This window comes from Tupaia chinensis, unplaced genomic scaffold (genome assembly GCF_000334495.1).
Source record: "Tupaia chinensis unplaced genomic scaffold, TupChi_1.0 Scaffold000333_1, whole genome shotgun sequence".
Classification (NCBI taxonomy): domain Eukaryota; kingdom Metazoa; phylum Chordata; class Mammalia; order Scandentia; family Tupaiidae; genus Tupaia; species Tupaia belangeri.
The window spans coordinates 1280754-1305839 of record NW_006159827.1 but is presented as its reverse complement, the minus strand read 5'-3'; the positions used below and the strand labels follow the sequence as shown (position 1 = coordinate 1305839).

General features: G+C 46.1%; 3 protein-coding genes across 8 annotated transcripts in view; 2 read left to right on the top strand and 1 right to left on the bottom strand.

Annotated features, from left to right (window-relative positions):
- FANCD2 (FA complementation group D2) overlaps positions 1-544 on the top strand; it is a 74323-nt gene extending 73779 nt beyond the window's left edge. For both annotated transcript variants that reach the window (XM_027773240.1, XM_006152003.3), the window contains exon 44: positions 125-544. In XM_027773240.1, the coding sequence (XP_027629041.1) occupies positions 125-196 (72 nt within the window). In that variant the 3' untranslated portion in view covers positions 197-544. The remainder of the gene's footprint in view (positions 1-124) is intronic.
- Positions 545-2602: 2058 nt separating this feature from the next.
- On the bottom strand, positions 2603-10936 carry FANCD2OS (FANCD2 opposite strand). 5 transcript variants are annotated; one of them, XM_027773237.1, is made up of 6 exons: positions 10805-10936; positions 10140-10204; positions 9330-9413; positions 9047-9156; positions 8755-8866; positions 2603-3510 (listed from the first exon to the last, which is right to left on the bottom strand). In XM_027773237.1, exons 4-6 carry the CDS (start codon positions 9093-9095, stop codon positions 2967-2969), a joined length of 705 nt encoding a protein of 234 aa, XP_027629038.1. In that variant the 5' UTR covers positions 9096-9156; positions 9330-9413; positions 10140-10204; positions 10805-10936; the 3' UTR covers positions 2603-2966. The 5 variants fall into 5 exon arrangements, with proteins under 5 accessions (XP_027629038.1, XP_027629039.1, XP_014444619.1 ...); XM_027773238.1 differs by lacking the exons at positions 8755-8866; positions 9330-9413; positions 10140-10204; positions 10805-10936 and having other exon boundaries at positions 9047-9118; XM_014589133.1 differs by lacking the exons at positions 8755-8866; positions 9047-9156; positions 9330-9413; positions 10140-10204; positions 10805-10936 and adding an exon at positions 8974-9045.
- Positions 10937-11035: 99 nt separating this feature from the next.
- On the top strand, positions 11036-21805 carry BRK1 (BRICK1 subunit of SCAR/WAVE actin nucleating complex). Its single transcript, XM_027773239.1, has 3 exons — positions 11036-11190; positions 20373-20455; positions 21177-21805. Exons 1-3 carry the CDS (start codon positions 11073-11075, stop codon positions 21201-21203), a joined length of 228 nt encoding a protein of 75 aa, XP_027629040.1. The 5' UTR covers positions 11036-11072; the 3' UTR covers positions 21204-21805.
- Positions 21806-25086: the final 3281 nt, after the last annotated feature.

Sequence of the window (25086 nt, the reverse complement as noted above, 5' to 3'; positions counted from 1 at the left end):
AAAAGAAAAAACCTAACATTGGTTTAACAACAACAGTACGACTGTACATTTACAGTCTTATAGGAGCCTTACAGCAACTCCTGGAGTCACCCAGCACACTAAAACATGCGTCTTTTCCCCGTAGGATGGTGAAGAAGACATAAGTGATGGAGAAGAGGAGCAGGATAGTGATGAGATAGACGACGACTCTGAATAGACCGCAGAGACTGCTGCCTCCCTTCCCCACCCATGCCATTCCCACTTTGTTTCTAGGGTTTGAAGTCTGTCTGCCTTTCTAACCAGGAGCATCCTGCTTTGTCCTCGAAGAGGGGCCTTTGTTTTTTAATTGAATTGTGGTTTCATAGGTGGTCTAACAACATCAATCCCTGACTCAGGATTCCAGTGTACGGTTATTTATTGGTTTGGATAAACATGACAGTGCTACACTGTAGTGTAAAAATGCCGAGTCATGGTTCTGGACTTTGGAAGCTAGTTTTGAAACACTTTGGTTTGTTCTAAAATTTAGGCTTGTACCCGTTTTACAAATAAACTCTGTTGCAAGTTCTGTCTTGGCTCCGTCTTTCCTCTTTCTGGATTTCCTTCTTTATTTAAAGATTAGATGGGATTGAACTGAGATTTGTGCAGAAAAGTTATGGAGACCGGTGCTACCCTGGTTCTAACCATCAGTCATGTTTCTGTCACAGGGACCATCTTCATTTGAGATGGGCAGGCTTTTGCGCTCTTCCTGGAGGGATGATTTGAGCGTTTCGCTATCATCCCCAGAAAGTATAAAAGACTGTTTTGGCTGTGTTTTGTTTGGTTGTATTAGTAAAACTCAAAGGAGAGTGTCGAACTCATGTTGACTCTGTGTGTGTGTGTTTTCCGCATTTTTCTGAGTTATGCTTATGATCTACTTATAAGAATGCCACATGGGCTGGCAGGTGGCGTGGTGGTTGGAAACGCTAGACTCCCACATGGCTGACCATAGTTCAAGTCCTGGACCTGGTGGCTTGCTTTCTCTCACTCTCTCTCTCTTTCTCTCACTCTGTTCCTCTCTGGTCAAATTAAAATAAATAAAGTTAAATAAATTTAAAAACAATAATTCTACAGGGAACAGCAGTTGGTGTAATGGTTACATCACTGGACTCCCACATAATTGACCGTGGTTTGAGTTCTGGACCTGGAGGCTTAAAACTCACACCAGGTGTGTGTGTGTGTGCCTGAAATCCCAAGAGAATGGAGGAAAAGTGGTGATTTCTTACTTTCTCTTTGTCTCTGGCAAGCGCATGTGCCTCATAACAAATCTCTCTGGGGGAAAAAAAAAGAATGCTACAAAATTATTTGTAGTCTGTTGGAAATAGAATATTAGGAGTAAATTTCAGCTAATGGGGGACTCTCCTGTCTTCTGCCAGAAGGCCCTGTTATAGTGCTGCTACCCAGTTCTTTCTTGGCAAATGGTAAATATTATTTAATATTTATTAATTTTGTAAAGAATTAGCTTATTTAATTTTATTTATTCATTTATTAATTATTTTAATTTGACCAGAGACAGACATATTATTTTAATTTCACACAGAGAGAGGAAGAAAGTGAGAAAGCAAACCACCAGCTCTGGTACTTGAACCATGATCTGCCACGTGGGAGTGTCAAATGCCTTAACCACCACGCCACTAGGGTGTGGCTAGTAAGGTGGTGGTTGTTTCAGTGGGGAAAGGTTATTTGTTTCTAAGAGAAGTTTTTGCTATATGGTGCATGTACTCGGCAGAAAGAGAGAAATCATGCCCCCCCCACCACCACCCAATCCCGTCCCAAACATGGCCATGTCACAATCCCTTTTCCATTCTCCTCGGGATTGTGCACACACATGCACCTGATGTTGAGGTTTTTTTTTTTTTTTAATAATTATTTTAATTTTATTTTATTTATTCACTCATTTATTTGTTTATTTTAATTTGACCAGAGAGAGAGAGAAAGAGGGAAAGTGAGAAAGCAGGCCACCACATCTGGGACTCAAACCATGGTCAACCATGTGCGAGTGTCTAGCGCCTTAACCACCATGCCACCTGCTGGTACCCCCCTGGTGTGAGCCGTAAACTGCCAGTTCTGGGACTTGAACTGCATTTGACTACACAGGAGTCCAGCGATGTAACCAATACGCCATCTGCTGGTCCCTATTTTTTTTTTTTTAAGAAGAATCTTATTTAATGTTATTTATTTATTTTAATTTGACCAGAGAGGAACAGTGAGAGAGAAGGGGTTGGAAAGTGAGAAAGCAAGCCGCCAGGTCCAAGACTCGAACTGCACTCAGCCATGTAGGAGAGTCCAGCACCCTTAACCACCATGCCACCTGCTGGCCCTGGTCCCTATTTTTTTAAACGAATCCTGACCAACATAGATTTTTGACCCCTTCCTCTAGTACATAGAAATCTATAAATCTCGAGGTCAACAGATGGCAGAGTAGTTGGGGCCCCCCGCACTCCCACATGGCTGTGGGTAGCTGAAGTCCCAGACCTGGCACCTTGTTTTCTTTCTTTCTCTACCCCCGCCTCACCATGATGTGCCCTATAGCAAATTGAAAAATAATAAATAAAATGTTAAAAAAAAAGAAATCTATACATCTCATTTGACAGGCCTTTATTTCCCCAACTCATTGTGATCTTACGGGTTTCAATGAGTTCCCAGGCTGACTGGTTTGTACGGTTCTTTCAATGGTTCCTTATCACGTGTACCATTGACACTAGTTCAACTCTCCATTAAATGGTTGTTCAACCTTATAATAGCTGAGTTCTCCCTTGTTCTGTTTCTTTGGCCCCTTTTTTTATTTTTGCAGGGAATGAAGAATGGGGCTCCCGAATTGTCACTCCTTAACAGAAAAGCAAGATGGCTGGGGCACCGTCACAGATTTGTTTACACAGACAGGTTTCTGTAAACTCGAGGTAACGTACCAAACGGCATGGTTGAAGGACTGGGGATCCAGAGGGGCCCCTTTACTTGGAGTGTTGCAGAGCAAAGGTGCACTTCTTGTATGTGGCATACAGCAAGAGGATGGAGCGCAGCATCTGCTTACACATGGTCACCGTCATCTGAATCTGAGGCTCCTTGAGTCCAGTGGGCCATTGGTGCTCCCTGCTGATGATTTTGCAGAAGGCCGACTTGTCTGAAACTCTGAAGGTCCCAGTCCACTTTGGCGGCTGCGCAGTGATGACCCTGCCAAAGACAGAGTCTACTCCACTGAGGCGGATAGGCTGGGGCTTCCTGACCAGCCCTTTCTTGTTGTTGACGGTTCGGAGCGCCGATGTGTGGCAGGGTAACTTGGGGCTCACCCCAGTTTCCAGGAGGGGGCTATCTAGGACTAGAGTGACCTCTTGAAAGCACAACTGCACTTCAAGGTCGGAGGGAGTGTGGGGAAAGCAGGGGGAGGCCCTAAAGGGGTGCTTGGAGGAAGGGGTAGGGGTGGTGTGCCGTAGCCATTGGAAGCTCTCGTCCAGGGGGGTCCATGGTGACCAGAGCTGGTATCCTGCCATGACAGTCCTAAAGAGAGGAATCAGAACATAGGGTTTCCCTGGCATGCTTTTCCGTAAGGGCATGGCCATTCAAACTCAGATCTCTTGGGCTCATTACTGACTTCAGCTTACTCTGTAGTTCTCATGAACACGTTCCAATAGGTAAGGGGGTATTGGTAATCCTAGGAAGGGTAGGGGATGTAACAAGTATTGACTCTAGCAACTGCTAGATGTACTGAAACTTCCTCACACCTTATCCCAAGCCTCTCAAGGTAAGTTTTAGCCTGTCTTCCAGATGAGAAAATGTCCGGCCTATGCCGTATTGGGAGCTGCTAGTGACAAAATCTGCCAAGTCAAGGGTTGCTGGGACTTCATGATGCGAAGATTCTGAGCTCAGAAAGGCCACGTCTTAGAAATACTTGTGACTCTAAGCCCATATTCTTTACACCAGTGGTTTTCAGAATATGACCCTGGGGGCCAGCAAGTGGCGTGGTAGTTACGGTGCTGGACTCCCACATGGCCAACCATGGTTCGAGTCCCGGACCTGGCGGCTTGCTTTCTCGCTTTCCCTCTTTATTTCTCTTTCTCTCTCACTCTGTCCCCCTCTCTGGTCAATTTTTGTTTTCTTTTGTTTTGTTTTTGGTAGAGAGGTTTTTTTCTGTAGTGTACATGCGCTCGCCAGAAAGAGACAGAAAGCAAAAAATCACCCCCCGGGGGAATGGCCATGCTGCAATCCCTTCTCCATTCTCCTCTCAAGATCTTGGGCACGCATGCACGCACGCGCACCCAGTGTGAATTTCAAGCCACCGGGTCTGGGACACGAACCATGATTAACAACATAGGAGCCCAGTGACATAGCCATTATGCCAACTGGTGGTCCCTCTGGTCAAATTTTTAAAAAATCGTAAGTAAATAAAGTTTAAAAAATAATAATAAGTAAGATTAAATAATTATTTTTAAAAGTATGATCCCTGAATTAGCAGCTTCAGTATCATTTGGGAACTTGGTAGAAATGGGGATTCTTGGGCTCCACTCAGACCTATAGAATCAAAACGAGATACGGCCCATTCACTGCATTTATACTAACCCTCCAAGGACTGTGTTGTACCTTCTGGTTTAAGAACATATGTCTAGGGACCAGCAGGTGGTGTGGTGGTTAAGGGTGCTGGACACTCCCACATGGCCGACTATGGTTCGAGTCCTGGACCTGGTGGCTTGCTTTCTCACTTTCTTTCTCTCTCTGTCTCTGTCTCTCTCTGGTCAAATTAAAAATGAACGAATGAATAAATAAATAAAAACAAGGTTTTTAAAAAAGAAAAAACATGTCTATCTTTCTATGCAACTTTAGCTTTTGCTATTCTTGATTATGGAGACAGACTCCTCTTGGCCGTAAAAGTCTGTATTTTCTTTTTCTTCATGAGAGAGATTTTTGCTATAGGGCATGTGCACTCCCCAGAGAGAAAGACAGAAAGCAAGAGATCTACACCCTCTCCCCCCGGGGGGAAATGACCATGCAGCAATCCCTTCTCCATTCTTGGGATTTTGGGCATGCACACACACATGCCCAGAGTGAATTTTAAGCTGCAGGATTCAGGACTCAAAATTGCAGTCAACTACATGGGAGTCCAGCAACATAACCATTATGCCATTTGCTGGTCCCAGAACTCTGTATTTTCTGACACAAGGGAGCAGCCTTCACAGCCTGGGATAAGTAAGTACCTCCTTACAGAAGTGACATCAGCCTGGGAGAGAAAAATCTTTACAAAGGCCAGTCTTTAAAACTTGTTGGACCAGCAGTTGGCGTAATGGCTATGTCGCTGGACTCCCATGTATTCGACCACGATTCAAGTCCCAGACTCAGTGGCTTAAACTCATGCCGGCACATGTGTGTACGTGCCCAAGATCCCAAGAGTTGAAAGGAGAAGGGATTGCAGTGTGGCTATCCTCCCTGGGGGGTGATTTCTCACTTTCTGTCTCTGTCTCTTTCTGGCAAGCGCATGTGCCCTATAGCAAAAACCTCTCCAAAAAAAAATTTTTCTAAATTGTTAAAATGTTGGGGCCAGCAGGTGGTGTGGTGGTTAAGGCTGCTGGATTCACACATGGCTAACCTCAGTTCAAATCCCAGACCTGGCAGCTTGCTTTCTCACTTTCTCTCTCTCTCTCTCTCTCTCTCTCTCTCTCTCTCTCTCTCTCTCTCTCTCTCTCTCTCTCTCTCTCTCTCTCTCTCTCTCTCTCTCGTCTCTCTCTCTCTCCTCTCGTCAACTTCAAATAATGACAATGAATAAAATTTTAAAATAATTTCGAAAATTGTTAAAGTGTCCTTGTTTTCCTAGATGTGAGTTGTTTAATTGTAATGTTTTTCATCTGTTGGAAACCCAAGAGTTAAGATCTTGATTTTTTTTTTTCCCTTTGAGATAAGGGAAGAGGCTGAGAGGATATTGCCAACTCAAAGTGTGTCTGAGTTGAATTTAGATTTCTCCACATTCTACTTTAAAATCGCCAATGTATAGGGGGTTATGGAGTGTAGGAGAAGCTAACCATTCCTGAGCACCGTCCTGTCATGTTAGGGCCATGGCAGGTCCCTTTTCTTTCCAGACAGTGTATTTCTCTGCCCCTCCTCCCACAAAGGTAACAGTGGCAGATCTTATGTCATCCCGTCCAGTAATTGCCCCAGAAATACCGTGAAAAGTGACATCTCCGCCATAGTTTGTGTGACGAAAAAGGTCATGTTTTGGAAAATTAGTAACATTTCAAACCAGAAAGAACTGCCCTGATGATGGTTAGTATAAGGAAGATTTCCTTAACTAGTTTCATCGTCTTGGGAGTTCCTTGGCAAATTAGTAATTGTTCAATGGTCTGCGCTGCCTTAGAATGAAATGCATACCCAGGGGACACTTATCTATTCCAAACAGCCTGCGAAAAGTTCTTTGCTTGGTATCTTATTTTTTTTTTTTAATTATTTACTTTTGGAACCAGCAGGTGGCATGGTAGTTAAAGCGCTGGACTGGGGGAACCAGCAGTTAGCATAATGGCTATGTCGCTGGACTCACATGTAGTCGAATGTGGTTCATGTCCCGGACCTGGTGGCTTAAACTCACGCTGGGTGCATGTGTGTGCGTGCCCAAGATCCCGAGAGGAGAATGGAGGAGAAGGGATTGCGGTATGACCATCCCCCCGGGGGGTGATTTCTTGCTTTCTGTCTCTATGTCTCTCTCTGTCTGTCTGGCGAGCGCACATGCCCTATAGCAAACACCTCTCCAAAAAATAAAAAATAAAGTGCTGGACATTCCCACATGGCCAACCATGGTTCGAGTCCCGAACCTGGTGGCTTGCTTTCTCACTTTCCCTTTATCTCTCTGTCTCTGTCTCTGTCTCTCTCTCTCTGGTCAAATTTAAATAATTTTTTAAAAAAGAAGTATTTAATTTTGGGACCAGCAGGTGGTGTGGTGGTTGATGTGCTAGAGACTCCCACATGGTTGACCATGGTTCAAGTCCTGGACCTGGTGGCTTGCTTTCTCTCTCTCTCTGGTCAAATTAAAAAAATAAATGAATAAATAAATAAAAGTTTTAAAAAAGAATTATTTCATTTCATTCATTCATTCATTTATTTATTTATTTATTTATTTTTGGAGAGGTTTTCGCTATAGGGCGCATGCGCTCGCCAAACAGACAGAGAGAGATATAGAGACAGAAAGCAAGAAATCATCCCCCAGTGGGGATGGTCACGCCGCAATCCCTTCTCCTCCATTCTCCTCTCGGGATCTTGGGCACGCACGCACATGCGCCTGGCGTGAGTTTTAAGCCACCGGGTCCGGGACGCGAACAGCGGTCGACTACGTGGGAGTCCAGCGACATAGCCATTACGCTAACTGCTGGTTCCCATCATTTTATTTTTTAAATTTGACCGGAAAGAGAGAGAGAGAGAGAGGGAAAGTGAGAAAGCAAGCCACCAGGTCCAAGATTTGAACCATCGTCGGCCATGTGGGAGTCCCGCTCCCTTAAACACCATACCACCTGCTCGCCCCTCTTCGCTTGGTATTTTGACCTTTAGAGCATATATCCGTATCACGGCTACTCTGGTATACCACCAATGCAAGGTGGGGATGGAGGATATTAGTTCCTCTGAGCATATGACCCAAAAAATTAATGTCAGGAACGCATTCATGATCAATCTCAAAAATAGAACCAGAAGGGGGCCAGCAGGTGGCATGGTGGTTAAGGCATCTGGACTCACATGGCTGACCACAGTTCGAGTCCTGTACCTGGCAGCTTGCTTTCTTGCTTTCCTTCTCTCTTGCTGTCTCTCTCTGGTCAACTTCAAGACAATAAAATATAAAAAATAATGACAGTAAAATTAAAATTTTAAAAAATAGAGCTAGAGGTAAAAGGCTTTGTTCAATGTCTAGCCAAAGTATTTGACAGAACTGTAGCCAGCAAGTGTTTGGTGGTTAAGGTGCTGGACTTCCACATGGCTGACCACAGGTCAAGTCCCGGACCTGGCAACTTGAAAATCACACTAGGTTGTGACCAGCAGATGTAATGGTTATATCACTGGACTCCCACGTAGTGGACTGCAGTTTAAGTCCTGGACCTGGCAACTTAAAACTCATTCAGGGTGGGTCTATGTGCATGCCCAAAATTGAGAGAGGAGAATGGAGGAGAAGGGATTGTGGCATGGCCAGTCCCCCTGGGGGGTGATTTCCTGCTGTCTCTGTCTCTCCAGCAAGCTCACATGCCCTATAGGGGCTGGCAGGTGGTGTGGTGGTTAAGGGTGCTGGACTCCCACATGGCTGGCTGTGATTTGAGTCTGGACCTCATGGCTTGCTTTCTCACTTTCCCTCTCTTTCTCTTTCACTCTGTCCCTCTCTGGTCAAGTTAAAATAAATAAATAAATAAATAAATAAATAAATAAATAAAGTTAAATATAATAATTCTTGAAGTAGAAAAAAAGATCTCTCTAAAAAAAAAAAAAATCATGCCTGGCACTTGTGCTTGCATGCCCAAAATCCTGAGGAGAATGGAGAAGGGATTGTGGTGTGGCCATCCCCTAGGGGGTGATTTCTCATTTTCCCTCTCTTTGTCCGTATGACAAAAGCCTAACAACAACGACAAAAAAATAAAAAAAGAAAAGGAAGGAAAAATATTCAACAGAATCAATACAGAATAAGTATTCTGAACCGAATCTTTCAGCTCCTTCACACAGCTTAAGATGGTTCACCCCATCCCCACTCCTGAAGCCATGGTCTTCCAGCCACTCCAGAAGGGCTCGAACCTAGGAAGTCTTAGAGCTGCTCCAGTAGAGGAGACATCCGGTTCTCCTGGCCAAAAACGTCTCTTCACACCATTCTTACAATTCCAAGGGTCCCGGTCCCTCGAGTCCCCACCTGGGCAAGGGGAAGGCAGCACGAGGTGCAGCGGAGGTCTTCCTAGGGGCCGGAGTTGCCCGGGATGCCCGAAGCTCTCCCTCCCTGCTGAAAGAAGGGGTCCCTACCCCAGGGCGAAGACCAAAAGGTGGAGGAGGCGGTGGAGCCCGGCCGGTCCCACCATCCGGGCCAGGGGCTCACCTGCTGACCTCACGCTCCAGAGTGGCGGCCACTGTTCCCCGGGTCGCATCTTTAGTCCACTGAGCGCCTGGCAACCGCCTTTGTGACCGAGGGAGTCCGAACCTCGAGAGCTGGGGAGAGAGCGGGGAGACAGCGGCAGGGGAAGGGCAGCCCGAGGGTCCCCGCGCAGGGAGGGTCGGGGCTGAGCTCCACCCCACCTTGGAATGCCCCGCCCCGGCCTCGGACTTCAGAAGGGCAGGCTGTTCTATGCCACCTGCGTTCTCGTCCCACAGCTCCGCAATACCTGCGTTTGTACTCAGGTTCGGGAACACAGACACCACCGCACGTCAAAGACTGTGGCCAGGGACCCACATGAACGTCTCAGCACCTGTTGGTATTCAAAGCTAGTCTCTAGAGGCCGGCAGGTGGTATGATGGCTAAAGGCGCTGGATTCCCACATGGCCCGCTGTGGTTCGAGTCCCGGACCTGGCAACTTGATATTTTACTTTCCCTTTCTCTCTGTCTCTCTCTGGTCAATGATTATAGGGGCCGGCAGGTGGCGGTGGTTAAGGGTGCTGAACTCCCACATGGCTAATCATGGTTCGCATCCTGGACCTGGAGGTTGCTTTCTCACTTTCTCTCTCTGGTCAAATAAAATAAAAGTTAAATAATTCTTTTAAAAAAAAAATAACAAATGGAATTTTAAAATGTTCATCTCTCTTCATAATCTCATGCTCATTGGATAGTCAGGCTGAGTGACCCAGAGCCCGAGAGGCTTTTGTTGCTTTATTGAAATGAGTCCTGTACAGGGACCAGCAGTTGGTGTAATGGCTATGTCGCTGGACTCCCACGTAGTGGACCGCGGTTTGAGTCCCGGACCCCGTGACTTAAAACTCATGCCAGGTGCGTGTGCGTGCGTGCCCAAGATCCTGAGAGGAGAAGGGAGGAGAAGGGATTGTGGCATGGCCATCCCCCCTGGGGGGTGATTTCTCCCTTTCTGTCTCTCTGTCTCTCTCTTTCTAGCGAGCACACGCGCCCTATAGCAAAAACCTCTCCAAAAAAAAGAAAAAAGAAATGAGTTCAGTACAAGAAGACATAGTTTATAAACGCTCACCTGTCAAGAGCAAGAGAAAGATACATGTGTGCTTCTTTGACTTTTTGGCCCCAAACCTTTGTTTTCTGTTAAAATTAAAAGAAAAAAAAATGTGTTCCATTATGACAATGGGAAAAACACTCCCTCTAGTTGAAAGAGCAATTTGACATGGTTGTCAGCATCAATTCAAACAGTTGCCCTGGACTGCTTGAGGAAGAGAGAGGAGGATCCCTACGTCCCTGGGGCCTGTCTATGGTAGAGCCTGGCACTGCAGTATTTTAGTTTTTATTGCACAGTGGTGTTTTGTTTGTTTGTGGAGAGGTTTTTGCTATAGGGCGCATGAGCTCACCAGAAAGACAGAGAGAGACAGAGAGACAGAAAGTGAGAAAGCACCCCCCAGGGGGCATGGCCACGCCGTAATCCCTTCTCCTCCATTCTCCTCTCGGGATCTTGGGCACGCACACCCACCGGCGTGAGTTTTAAGCCACCGGGTCTGGGACGCGAACCATGGTCGACTACGTGGGAGTCCAGCGACATAGCCATTACGCTAACTGTTGGTTCCCCCCAAAGGCATTTTTAAACTGACTTGTATTTAATGCACTTTACTCAGCTCTGCCCATCTTATTGCTGACCAAGTCTTCTCAACCCTAGCTTTCCGCGGCTGCAGATCTCACAAGCCCACGTACCCCTGAACCACAAGAGCAAGTGACACGCGTGGGTGTGCGGCTCCTGACACATGCGCACTCCATCCCCCGCCCTCGGAGTTGAGCACCTGTTTTCCCGGGCTTGGGAGCCCAGAGAAAACGCAGGCGACGACGTGGGACTGCGCAGGCGCATCACAATGCCCACGGATTCGCCGACACCGGCTGATGGGCGTGGGCTGGTAGCGCAGGCGCACTGGCGACCTGTAGGGTCGCGCCTGCGCAGTCGCTCTTCATGCATTAGACGGACGCCATGGCGGGGCAAGAGGATCCGGTGCAGCGGGAGATTCACCAGGACTGGGCGAACCGGGAGTACATTGAGGTCATCACCAGCAGCATCAAGAAAATCGCGGACTTTCTCAACTCGTTCGGTCAGCGGGCTAGCAGGGGAGGTGGGGAGGCGGGAGGCCGCGGAGGAGCTTCGAGGGGACTCTTCCGAGCCTGCGGCACTCGCTGGGGTTCGCTTCCTCCTTCAGGCCCCACCTTTCTCCTCTCGGCCCCGCTGGGGAGTCTCTGTGGGGTTCTGTCCTCGGCCGAGCTTGTCGGTCCCATTTCCACCCCCGGACCGTTAGCGAGTCTTTTGCCCAGACACGGCCGCCCCTGTGTCCCTCCGCGTTTTCTACTCCCGTGGTCTTCCTGCCTTCCGGCTCCGCTTCCGTTCCAGGCCCCACTTGTCACTGAGAGTGCGCGGCCCTGACCGTGCCACTGCCCTTTTTAAAGACTTGACAGCGCCCCACGTCCTTGCGGATCGAGTCGAGACCCTTTAGCACCATGCTTTTGGGCCGCCCCCTCAGCCGCCTCCTGTCTGTTGCGTCCTGTCTCCGGTGCACACAGGGGGCGAGGTAGGGCCTCGCAGGTGCTCTCTGCTGAAACTGGCCTTGAGCTCAGGGCATATGCTCTGCTGCGACCCGGTCCTGAGCTGACCCAGCGCGGGTGCCTTTAGCGGAGAGAGCTCTGCCAGAATCTGTCCCGCGTGTGTCCTGCTTGAGACAGTCTTAGGTTTTTTTCTGCAAGCTTGTAAGAGGCTGTTAATTGATGTTCCTGGGGTGCTGCTTTGAGAGAACTTGGCATTGGATAGACTTCTTGTATAGGTGTGAGGATGACGTCTTATAATCTTTTTCCAGCTAGTGTACTTCGGTTGCATGAATTCAGCGACATGAAGCAGTTAAGAGTAAAGGAGAGATGGGGACCAGCAGGTGGCGTGGTGATTAAGGTGCTGGACATTCCCACATGGCTTAACCACGGTTTGAGTCCTGGACCTGGTGGCTTGCCTTCTCACATGTTCTCTCTCTCTCTCTCTCTCTGTCTCCCTCTGGTCAAATTAAAAATAAATAAATAAAATAAAAAATGAATGAATAAAATTGAATAAGTAATTCTTTAAAAGGAAAAAAAAATTAACGAAGAGAGGGGCAGCAGGGGGCGTGGTGGTTAAGGTGCTGTGCTGGACCCCCACATGGCCTACTGCAGACTGAGGCTTGGAAATCACCCAGGGCGAGTGTGCATGCATGCCCAAAATCCTGAGAGGAGAGTGGAGGACAAGGGATTGTGACATGGCCATTCCCCCTGTGGGGTGATTTCTCACTTTCCTTCTCACTGCCTCTCTTTCTCCAGTGAGTACCCATGCCCTATGGCAAAATCTGGGGAATAAATAAATAAATAAACAAAAAGAAATGGGGAAATTGATATATTTATATTGGGGCTAGCAGGTAACTTGTTGGTTAAGATGCTGGGCTCCCACGTGGCCAACCACGGTTTGAGTCCTGGACCTGGCAGATTGCTGTTTCATTTTCTCTCTCTCTCTCTCTGTCTCTCTCTGGTCAAATTAAAATAATGATAGTAAACAGAATTAAATAAATATTAAAAAGGAAACTATATTGGTTTAGTTACCATAGCACAGGTGGTAGGGCGCTGCTAGTGATGCTGGAGCCATATGGGAAGGCTCACGTTTGAATCCTAGGTGGACCAGAACATTCTTGGTGCTCTGAGCATGTCAGGATGATGGCAGACTGGAGGACCGTAGGGAGGATTACTACTTGGTAGGACCCTGACAGAGGCCCTTGTTTCTCTGTCTCTCTCTCCTCCACACATGAAAGAAACAAATAACTTTTAAATAAAATATGTTAAAATAAATTATTCTCTAGCTAAAGGACTGATTCCTTTTTAAAAAGAATTATTTAATTTTATTTGTTCATTCATTTATTTTAATTTAAATAGAGAGAGACACACAGAGAGATAGAGAAAACGTGAGAAAGCAAGCCACTGGGTCTGGGACTCGAACCATGGTCTGCCATATGGGAGTGTCTAGAGCCTTAGGCACCACACCACCTGCTGGTGGTGAATGAATTCTAAAGAGTATAAAAATGACAGCAAGAGTTTTGTCAGAGGGGCCAGCAGGTGGCGAGTGGTTGAGAGGTGGGCCTCCCGCATGACGGAAGAGAATCACATAAATGTATGTGTCGGGGATACGCATTCATACTCACAGTGTTGTAAAGTGGGGCCAGCGGGTGGCGGCGTGGTGGCTAAAGGCACTGGATTTCCACATGGCCAGCTGTGGTTCCAGTCCGGATCTGGCAGCTTGCTTTCTCCCTTTCTCATTCTCTCTCTCTCTGGTAAAATTTAAAAAAATAATAACAACAATAATAATGGAATTAAATAAATATATTTTTTTAATGTTGTAAAGGTTATAGGGAATGATAGTTGAGAAATCATAGATCTCGTGTATCCTGAAGTTTGTAGTTACTGTTTTTTTTTTTTTTTTGAGGAATGTAAGTGAAAATGTATATAGTGGGAATGATAAGTGGGTTTGGAGTCGGGAAACTCAAGTTTAAAGAGGCGAGATGGGGGCTGCTGGGTGGTGTGGTTCAGGTGTTGGACTCTCACACGGCCAGCTGTGGTTGGAGCCCGCGACATGGTGACTTGCTTTCCCACTCTCCCTTTCTCGCTCTTTTTCTGTCTCTCCGGCCAGATTTTAAAAGTAATAATAAATAAAATTAAGTAAAAAAAAAAAAAGAGTCTGGACTGGTTTTGTTTGTTTTTGCTGTAAAGCATGTGTGCTCGCTAGAGGGAGAAAAAGAGAGTGAGGAAGCACTGCTTAGGGAGGAATGACCACACCACAGCCTCTGGGCCTCCGTTTTCCCTTTGGTATTTTCGACATGCATGCACACGCGCTTGGCCTGCTTTTCAAGCTGCTTGGTCTGGGACTCCAACCGTGAAGTTGGCCATGTGGGTTCTAGCCACTCTAATTACCACGCCACTGGCTGACTCAAGACTTTTCTTATTATTGGAATTTCCAGTAAGTCCTAGACTGATGACATAGACACACAGAGTTCTAATCTTTAGGAACCAGAAGAAACAGCTTCTCTTAGCATAGGCTATTATTCTCCCTTAAAGTACAGATAAATTCCAAATGTTTTTGAAGGTGGTTTGTGAAGATTTTAGGAAGTGAATTTAGGAGTTTTAAAGAAAAGGACAATTAAGGACAAGAAAGAAAACAAAGCATTGTAATGCAAGATCGAAAGTTAAAGCAATTTCACATGGAAGTTAGGCGTGCCTAATACTTAGGTGAGTTCCTGAATGTTGAGAGTATTATGGTAACAAGTGTTTAGACCAAGGCCAACAGGCCGAGAAGCTGGATAAATCATAAGGAGCGCTGAGTACATTTTCTTGGCATCGGATGATTCAGGATGAATGTGTGTGGGATGTATTTTCCCCTTCTCAGCTGTTAACGTGGCTCCTCTTCTGAGATCTGTATCTGTGGAACTTGTCCTGTGTTTATGATGGTACAAATTGGTGATGCAGAGATTCGGCAGATGTTTACTTAGAGGGGGCATCTGGAATTCTTGGAAAATGGCCCCCATCCTTCAGTCTTTTTTTTTTTTTTGGAGAGGTTTTTGCTATAGGGCGTGTGCGCTCTCCAGAAAGACAGAGACAGAAAGATAGAAAGCGAGAAATCACCTCCCAGGTGGGATGGCCATGCTGCAGTCCCTTCTCCATTCTCCTCTTGGGATCTTGGACACGCACGGCCCACGTGCCCGGCGTGAGGTTAAGCCGCTGGGTCTGGGACTTGAGCCATGGTGCGCTACATGGGAGTCCAGAGACATAGCCATTACACTACCTGCTGGTCCCCATCCTTCAGTCTTTACCCTGACCAGAATCTTTGTAGGCCATCTGGTGTGGAGAGGGGACTACTTTTCCAAGATAGCTAATGACTTTCTTTTTTTTTTTTTCTTTTTCTTTTTAAAGACCACAGATTAGTTTATTTTTAACACCCATCATGCCATGAATTCATAGGGAAGAGGTTCCAGTAGCTCAGGCTCCTTTCCGTTGGTTCTCACAAGTGTGCTTCTCTGGGTGGAGCAGACTGGCGCTTCAGTTGAACCCAGGTACCTTTCTCTTTGGCTTCTTTCTTCTTCTGGTCATTTTCCTTCACACGTTTTAGGAAACCATCTCTGCTCTTAGAATGTTTAATATGCTCAATACGCACATTGATTCTCTTGGCAAGAATCTTGCCCTTAACATGTTTGTTCACAACAATGCCAACAGCATGCTGGGTAACACTGTAGACTCTTCCAGTTCTGCCATGGTAATATTTGTGGGGCATTCCTTTTGAACAGTACCCATTCCCTTAATGTCTACAATATCACCTTTCTTGTAGATTCGCATATATGTTGCCAAAGGAACCACTCCATGTTTTCTAAAAGGCCTAGAGAACATATATCGGGTGTCTTTCCCTTTGTGTTCGTCATTTTGGTTAATTACTGGAAGATGGCGGTTCCGGCCAAAAAAGCACCGAGATAGCTAATGACTTTCTGAACAGCTTTTACCCTGTGATTCTAGTTGGAGAGAGTAGCCTCTATCTCTTTATGGTCTTTCTTTTTTCATGTTGAAAACCATCTGAACCTGAGGACATAGAGATCATAATGCATCCATAACATTTTAACACTAGACCTATTCTGTACTTCAAAACGGAAGTTTCTAAAAGAAAGACTGTCACATTTATAGCTTTTTAATTTTATACTGTAATTCCAAAGCTAATATGTGTAGAGAATCACAAAGAAAAAATAGGGAATGTAGCTATTTTTTAAAAATCTCAGTTTGAGGACCAGCAGGTGGCATAATGGTTATGTCACTGGACTCCCACGTATTCATCTGCGGTTCAGTCCTGGACCTGGTTGCTTAAAACTCACAGGAGGCCGTGTGCATGCGTGCCCAAAATCCCGAGAGGAGAATGGAGGAGAAGGGATTGCAGCGTGGCCATCCTCTTGGGGTGGGGGTGGGGGGCGGTGATTTCTTGATTTCTTTCTCTCTGCCTCTGTCTCTCTGGCAAGCAGACGTGCCCTATAGCAAAAATCTCTTTGAAAAAAAAAAAAGTTTCAGTTTCGGACTGGCAGATGGTATGGTGGTTGAGGCACTGGACTCCCACATTGGTTGACCATGGTTTGAGTCCTGGACCTGGCAGCTTGCTTTCTCACTTTCTCTGTCTCTCCCTTTGGTCCGTGCTTGTGTCCTATACCAAATTAAAAAAGTAATAATATGGGAGGCCAGCAGATGGCATGATGGTTAAGGTGCTGAACTCCCACATGGCTGATAATGGTTCAAGTTCTGGACCTAGTGACTTGCTTTCTCACTCTCTCTTTCCTCTGGTGAGCACATGTGCCCTATATCAAATTTAGAATAATAATAAACTAAAAATTATTAAAAAAAAAAAACTAAAAAAATACATAACTTGGAACCAGCAGATGGCATAATGGTTATATTGCTGGACTCCCATGTACTGGACCATGGTTCAAGTTCCCAATCCAGTGGCTTAAAACGCATGCTGGGTGCATGCATATGCATGCTCATAATCCTAAGAGGAGAATGGAGAAGAGATTGCTGCTTGTCCATCCCCCTTGGGGGGATGAATTCTCGCCTTCTGTCTCTCTGTCTCTGGCAAGTGCATGCACCCTATTGGAAAAATCTCTCTTAAAAAACGAATATTAGGGAACGGCAGTTGACGTGGTGCTTAAGGATGCTTGATTCCCACGTGGCCAACCGTGGTTCGAGTCCTGGACCCGGCAGCTCGCTTTCTCATCCCCCCCATTCACTCACTCACTCACTCTGGTCAAATTAAATAAATGAAGTTAAATAATTCTTTTAAATAAATAAATAAACAAATAAAATTAATAATCCTTAGAAATCTTTTTATAAGAATAATTTTATTTAGCTTTATTTCTTTATTTACTTATTTTAATTTGACCAGAGAAGGACAGAGTGAGAGCGAGAGAGAGAGAAGAAAGCAAGCCAGCCTCCAAGTCCAGGACTCAAACTGCAGTCAGCCATGTGGGAGTCCAGCACCCTCAACCACCATGTCATCTGCCAGCCCCAAGAAATCTGTTTTTATACCAAGCCAAAAATACACCATGTCTGGGGCCGGCAGGTGGTGTGGTGGTGCGCTGGACTCCCACATGGCCGACCGTGGTTCAAGTCTTGGACTAGGTGGCTCGCTCGCGCTCTCTCTCTCTCTCTCTCTCTTTCTCTAGTCAAAATGACGAATAAGGGAACCAGCAGTTGGCGTAATGGCTATGTCACTGGACTCCCACGTAGTCGACCGCGGTTCGTGTCCCGGACCCGGTGGCTTAAAACTCACGCCTGGCGCGTGTGCGTGTGTGCCCAAGATCCCGAGAGGAGAATGGAGGAGAAGGGATTGCGGCGTGACCATCCCCCCTGGGGGGTGATTTCTCGCTTTCTGTCTCTATGTCTCTCTCTGTCTGGCGAGCGCACGCGCCCTACAGTGAAAATCTCTCCAAAACAAAAAAAAATGACGAATAATAAAAATAAAATAATTATTTATTAAAAAAAACAACATGTCTATTGTAACCCCAGCTGTGTGTCAGGTGCTGTGTGAAAGGAGTAAATCTGAATAAATAGACATAGTACCCACTCCTAAGAAATAGGGAATTTTGTTGGAGAAAGAAGATTTACCTGCAAAGTGAGTCAAAGAAAGTGTTTTGTTGTCGTTGTTGTTTAGTGCTAAGCTCGTGTGTATTAGGTTCAGAGGATGCGCGGTCTCATAACAGGCCCTCGTCAGTAGTGATATAGCGATACAGACCCGTCAACCACCCTGATGAGAACTGGCACTTTCCGTTAAAGTCTGGTGACAATGTGTGATGGTAAATGCAGTTTTGTCTCAGGCTTGTCCAGCTGCTGAGTGTTTTCCCAAAGCTTTGTATTTGAACTAGTGTATATTTAATGGGATCTTGAAATATGACTGAAGTTTCTGGAATTGGACCTTTCACGTTTCTCAGCAGTGTTTAGTCACGTAGGCCAGTGGCAAAGTATTGTTCTTGGATTCTGATTTATTACCAGATTGAGAGCTAGGACAGAACAGCCATCCAGGGAGGAACCCTCCCCCTCATAGCAAGAACGTCTGCCAAAAATAAACAAACAAACAAACAAACAAACAAATAAATAGAATTAACAGCTTGCTTACAACTCAACCCTCACTTTCTATTCATTTTTTCCTTTCTGTTTCCATGTCAATTGATTCATTGTCACATTCATCGTTTTCATTCCTACTCTTCGTTTTCCTTTTTTTATTATTATTTTTTTAAGATTTATTCTATTTAACTTTATTTTATTTATTTACTTAAATTTTGACCAGATAGGGACAGAGTGAGTGAGAGAGAGAAAGTGAGAAAGCAAGCCACCAGGTCCAGGACTTGAACCGCAGCCGGCCATGTGGGAGTTCAGCACCTTTAACCACCATGCCACCTGTGACCCCCATTATCATTATCCTTTTTTAAAAACAGCTTTCATTTTGGAGAGGTTTTCGCTAAAGCGCACGTGTGCTAGCTGGAAAGACAGAGAAAGAGAGAGAGAAGCAAGAAATTACCCCCCTGGGTGGATGGCCACGCTGCAACCTCTTTTCTTTTATTCTCCTCTTGGGATCTTGGGTACACATGTACACGTTCCTGGCGAGTTTAAGCTACCAGGTTTGGAACTTGAGCTGCTGTCAACTACGTGGGAGTTCAGCGACAACCATTATGCCATCTGCTAGTCCCTAAAAACAGCTTTATTGGAACCAGCAGGTGGTGTGGTGGTTAAGGGGCTGGACTCCCACGTTTGAGTACTGGACCTGGCAGCTCGATTTCTTTCCCTCTTTCTCTCTGTCTTTCTCTGGTGAGCACATGTGCCTTGTAGGGGAAAAAAAAAAAAAAAAGATAAATAAAATAAGTCTCAATTTAAAAAATATTAAAAGGGGGGACCAGCAGTTAGTGTAATGGCTCCCATGTAGTCGACTGTGGTTTGAGTCCCGGACCCGGTGGCTTAAAACTCACGCCGGGCGCGTGTGTGTGCGAGCCCGAGATCCCAAGAGGAGAATTGGAGGAGAAGGGATTGTGGTCTGGCCGTCCCCCCGCGGGGTGATTTCTCGCTTTCTGTCTCTCTGTCCTCTCTCTTTCTGGTGAGCGCATGCACCCTATAGCAAAAACCTCCAAAAAAAAAATTAAAAGAGAAGACAAAGGTAGAAGAAAAAGAACTTTGGTAGTTTTTCACAGATGGAACACGAGTTCCACAGGGAATGTGATATTCTCCAGGTTTTCTCTAGTTCTAAAAGGCATATGCAGATATTGATGGAACATTAAGTACCCTTCTAGAACAGCAGTGATGGTGAGGCTTCCGTGAACTTAGAAACTCTTGACACCTCCCTTCTCCCCTCAGTTTCTGTTGCTGTGTTGACCTGTGCTTTCTTCCCTGTTGAAATTGGGAATTATCCCCTCTCTTGAAAATCTTAGTTTGGGCGTCTGTACAACCTTCGTGTATTTGCTTTTCTTTTTGTTGCTACCATATAAAATGACCAGAAATATAACAAGTTAAGCTATGTAAGTTTATAATTTTACCTTTTACTGCTGATCACTGGGCTAAAATCAAGGTCTTGGAAGGGCTGCCTTCTATTCTGGAGGCCGTGGCAGAGGCTCCGTTTCCTCGCTCTTTGGGCTGTTGCTAGAACTCCATTTCTTGTGGTTGTAGGACTGAGCTCCCTGGTTCCTTGATGCCTGTCTGCTCAGGGTGTCCCGCTTCTTGAGGTCACTTGCATCCCTTGGCCTCCTTGCTCCCTGTTCAGGGCCAGCAGGGGCAGGTTGAGTCATCCCTTTCATGCTTCGGAGCTCTTCTTCCTCTAACTCATCCCTGGCCCCCTTTTGCCTTTCTCATCTGCAATTTTGGGTCCATGATTAGAGTGGCGCCACTGTGATAAGCCAGAGTAGACCTCAAGACCTCAAGGTCCTCAGCCTTAGCCCCATCTGCACAGCAGCGCCTTTTGCCATGTGTGGTACGTAATGAGAGGTTCCAGGGGTCAGGGTGTGGACATCTTTGTGGTCCTGTTTTCTCTGCCTAGCACACTTGGGAGGAGGTCAGCATACTCACTGTAAACAACTGTGCTCCTGAGGTACTCCTCGTTTTGTCCCCTCCACTCCCATTCGCACTCTGCTGGGTGTGTTCTCCACTCAGCATAGCGGTCGTATGTGTCTGTGTGCAGTGACGTTAATTCTGAACCTCAGTCTTCTTTTACCAGATATGTCTTGTCGTTCAAGACTTGCAACACTAAATGAGAAATTGACAGCCCTCGAGCGGAGGATAGAGTACATTGAAGCACGGGTGAGTATGACGGACAAGGGTTGTCTAAGAGCGCATGTTTCTACTTCTTGCTGAAACTAACCTGAAGGCAGAAACGTGCTTAGGGAAGCCAGGTATTCTGCCTGAGTCTGAACCATGTGCCTGTGACTCCAATGCTATCTTCTATTTTTTTTTTTTTTTGAAAGATTCTTGCTGTAGGGTGCATGTGCGTGCTGCAGAGATGGAGACCGGGAGACAGAAAATGAGAAATCACCCCCTAGGGGACATAGCCACATCGGTCCCTTCTCTTCCATTCTTCTCTCAGGATCTTGGGCACGCACACACGCATGCACGCCTGGCATGAGTTTTAAGTCTGGGTCTGGGACTTGAACCATGGTCAGTTACATGGGAGTCCAGCCACATAACCATTATGCCGTCTCCTGGCCTCATCAAAGCTATCTTCTTTTCTGCCATTTTTCAATGCCTATGACCCAAAACAAGATTTTTTTTTAAACAATTTTTAAAAATAATTATTTTATTTAACTTTATTTATTTTAATTTGACCAGAGAGGGACAGAGTAAGAGAGAACTAGAAGGAAAATGAGAAGGCAAGCCTCCAGGTCTGGACTTGAACCATTGTTGGCCATGCAGGAGTCTAGCACCCTTAGCCCCCATGCCACCTGCTAACCTCCCTAAAACAGGATTTTATGTCGAACCCTCCAGTCCTTTTGAATTTACCTAAATGTCAATTTTCCGTTGACAGGTGACAAAGGGTGAGACGCTCACCTAAAACTGTGCCATGCTGCTGCTGGGAAGTTGCTTTACGGAACACAGGCCACGTGGGACAGGCCCCAGCAGTCTTCAGCTTCTTCCTCTCTCCTTAAAGAGCAACAGGGCTTATTCTTGTTTTTCTTTTTTCGGAAATGTGGCCTTTGGGGGCTGCCATGTACATCTGGGGGTGTGATGTGGCATGTGGGGAGAAGTCCAAGAACTCTTGGAAACATTAGGCATTTTACCTTTTCAGTAACGTTTTATAAAACTACTTGTCGAGTGTTTGAGGCATTCAGAGCGAAAAGCCCAGGACTTGGTGAAGGTCTGCCCCACCTCCTCCTCTCTCAGACTTTAAGTCTCTTTGCCTCTGCACTGATCTTATAAACAGTCTTTTTCTCCTCCCCACCTTTGGTGGGAGGTGGGGAGAAGTCTGGTTGAGACTCTCGTGCCCTGATAAAGTGGCTGCCAGAGAATGTTATCGCTAACCCACCAGTTTCTCGTCGATTTGGGGAGGTCAGGGCCAGGCCCCCACTTGACTTGAAGGGACATTTTCAGAGTTTTCTTTCTGTCACTTGGGGTGTCTATGCCTCTCATGTTTCCCTAATAAACTCCTCAACTTTATCTGTCTGCTGTGATTGTGGCAGGAGGAGCTAGAGATGGGGCTCGTCTGTTCCTGAAATGTGATGTGTGGGATTATTATTCTGCAGTGACATAACCCTCCAGATGTCACTGTTCAGTTAAAGCCTCAGTGCTCAGTAGCCCGAGCCCGGTGTTTGGACTTTAGTGTGACTATTTATCCTGGAATGGTTTGGTCATTCAGCAGATGTTTACCAAACACTTACTGTGTCGCTACAAAAATATTCCGAAAAAAGGACAGAATTGACAAGGGCATGATGATTACAGTCTGCTGCAGTACCAGCATCCAAGCAGTTGGACACAAACTCAGGGTGGAGTTTTAGTTTTCTTGTAAAGACTTTTTTATGGGCTGGCAGGTGGCGTGGTGGTTAAGGGGATGGACTCCCACATGGCTGACTGTGGTTCAAGTCCTGGACATGGTGGCTTGCGTTCTCACTTTCTCTCTCTCTGTCTCTCTCTGGCTCTTGTTCTCCCCTTCTTTGGTCAAATTAAAATGAATAAATAATAGTTAAATAAAATAATTCTTCTAAAAATTATTTTTATTTATAAATAAATAATCCTTTTAATTACTTATAAATAAATCCTTATTTATTATTATTATTATTTTAATTTGACCAGCGAGAGAGAAAGGGCAAGTAAGAAAGCAAGCTGCCAGGTTTGGGACTTAAACCACCGTCGGTCATGTGGGAGTCCAGTGCCTTCACCATGTCATCTGCCAGCCCCTGGAGTTTTAGTTTTATAATGTACAAGTTGAAGCTCTACTTCCTTTGAAAAGCAAAGAGTTTAACAGAAGAGTCTTAAGACATTTTTTGAGAGGTTTTTGCTAGAGGGCACATGTGCTTATCAGAAAGACAGAGAGAGAAAGAGAGACAGAAAGTGAAAAATCACCCCCCAGGGCTATGGCCACGCTGCAATCCCTTCTCCTCCGTTCTTTTCTCAGAATCTTGGGCATGCACGCACATGCCCCCAGCGTGAGTTTAAGCCACTGGGTCTGGGATCTGGGATTTGAACCGCGGTTGACTACATGGGAGTCTAGTGACAGCCATTATGCCACCATGCCCCCTTCTGGTCCCCAATAAAATATTTTTTTTTTTTTTTTTTTTGGAGAGGTTTTTGCTGTAGGGCACACGGCCTTGCCAGAAAGACAGACTCAGAGAAGAGACAGAAAGTGAGAAATCACCCCCAGGGGGATGGCCACACTGCAATCCCTTCTCCGTTCTCTCGGGATCTTGGGCATGCACACACACGCACCTGGCGTGAGTTTAAGCCACCGGTCCGAGACTTGAATTGCGGTCCACTACATGGGCGTCCAGCGAAATAGCCATTATGCCAACTGCTGGTCCCTAAAATAATTCTTTAAAAAAAAAAAAAGCTTCAATAAGAGCATGGGCAGGTGGTGTGGTAGTTAAGGTGATGAATCCCATATGGCTACTTTGCCCTTTTGAGTCCCAGACCCAGCAGCTTGAAAAACACACCAGGCATGTGTGAATGTGCGCCCATAATCCTGAGGAAAATGGAGATGAGTCTGTGGTGTGGCCATCTTTCTTGAGGGACTGTTTTTCATTTTTCCTCTGTCTCCAGCAAGTGCCTGTGCCTCATGGCAAAAATCTAAAACCTATGGGGGCTAGCAGTTGGCATAATGGCTATGTCACTGGACTCCCATGTAGTCGACCGCAGTTTGAATCCCAGACCTAGTGGCTTAAACTCAAGCTGGGCGCGTGTGCGTGCGTGCCCAAGATCCTGAGAGGAGAATGGAGAAGGGATTGCGGCGTGACCATCCCCTCCTGGGGGGTGATTTCTCGCTTTCTGTCTCTCTGTCTCTCTGTCTTTCTGGTGAGTGCACACGCCCTATAGCAAAAACCTCTCTTTTCAAAAAAATAATTACAACTATTCCTAACTGATAAAAATTAGAAATGAGTGTCCTTCAGTGAGTGAGCAGGAAGTGGAATGCTAAAAAGAAAGAGGAATTGGCTGTTGACGCATACCTCATGGGTCAGTCTCACATGTCTTGTGCTAAGTGGTGTGATCCTGTTCCATGACATTCCGAGAAGGGCCAAACTGTAGGGCTGGGGGACAGGTTAGTGATGGCCAGGATTTAAGAGTGGAGGTAAGGTTTGACTGCAAAGGGGTTTTAGAGACTATGAAACGGTTCCGGGGCTGTTTAAATGTTTCTGCTTTTCACTTTTGCCAGAGGGCACATGTGCTAGCTAGAGACAGGAGGAGAGAGAAAGCAGAAAGCCCCCCGATGCGGCATGGCGATTCTGAAATCCCTTCTCCATTACTCCATCCGGTTGGGATTGTGAGGTGCACATGCACACACCCAGCCTATTTCTTCAAGGCGTGAAGGCCTGGATTCAAACACATGATCAGCCATGTGGGATCCAGCCCCCTCAACTAGTAGGCCACCAGGCTGGCCCATTCTGGTTTTTTTTTTTTTTTTAATAATTATTTAATTTAATGAGGCCAGCAGGTGGCATGGTGGTTAAGGCCCTGGAGTTCCCACATGGTTGACCATGGTTCGAGTCCTGGACCTGGTGGCTTGCTCTTTGAGCATGGTTCGAGAGCTGGAGATGGTGTGTCTCTCTCTCTCTCTCTCTCTCTCTCTCTCTCTGTCTTTATCTGGCAAAATTCTTGTGGAAAATAATTCTTTTAAAAAAATTATTATTTTATTTATTCTTATTTATTTTAATTTGATCATAGAGGGACAGAGCGAGAAAGAGAGAGGGGAAAGTGAGAAATCAAGCTGCCAGGTCCAGGACGTGAACCGTGGTCGGCCATGTGGGAGTCCAACTCCCTTAAGCACCACGTCCCCCACCAGCCCTTTTTTGTTGTTTTGTTTTTAAACTCCACTCACTAGAGGGAAATGGAGAAAGTGCCCCTATCAAGGTGCAGTCATGCTGCCATTCCCTCCTCTCTCCATCCTGTTGGGACCCACTGTTGAGACTGCACATGAACACCCGTGCTTGGGAATGCCTTTGAAGCCACCGAGCCACAGTGCGCACCACGGCTGGGCGTGTGGAACCAGTACGCCAACCTGAAATATTCTGTATTTTGATTGTGTGGAAGGTTATTTTACTATGCAGTTGGTCAAAACTTAAATCCATACACCAAGAACGTGACTTGTAGGGAACCAGCAGTTAGCGTAATGGCTGTCCCTGGACTCGCACGTAGTCGACCGTGGTTCGCGTCCCAGACCCGGTGGCTTAAAACTCAACACCAGGCGCGTGTGCGTGCGTGCCCAAGATCCCGAGAGGAGAAGGGAGGAG

Bases quoted from the DNA above. Each gene is read 5' to 3' on its own strand.
- FANCD2OS (XM_027773237.1), bottom strand. From the start codon at position 9,095: ATGCGACCCGGGGAACAGTGGCCGCCACTCTGGAGCGTGAGGTCAGCA. The intron at 8,867-9,046 runs GTGAGCCCCTGG...CCCCTTGCCCAG, and splicing joins CTGGAGCGTGAGGTCAGCAG to GTGGGGACTCGAGGGACCGG. The intron at 3,511-8,754 runs GTTCGAGCCCTT...TCCTCTCTTTAG, and splicing joins GCAGCTCTAAGACTTCCTAG to GACTGTCATGGCAGGATACC.
- BRK1 (XM_027773239.1), top strand. From the start codon at position 11,073: ATGGCGGGGCAAGAGGATCCGGTGCAGCGGGAGATTCACCAGGACTGG. The intron at 11,191-20,372 runs GTCAGCGGGCTA...TTCTTTTACCAG, and splicing joins GGACTTTCTCAACTCGTTCG to ATATGTCTTGTCGTTCAAGA. The intron at 20,456-21,176 runs GTGAGTATGACG...TTCCGTTGACAG, and splicing joins TAGAGTACATTGAAGCACGG to GTGACAAAGGGTGAGACGCT.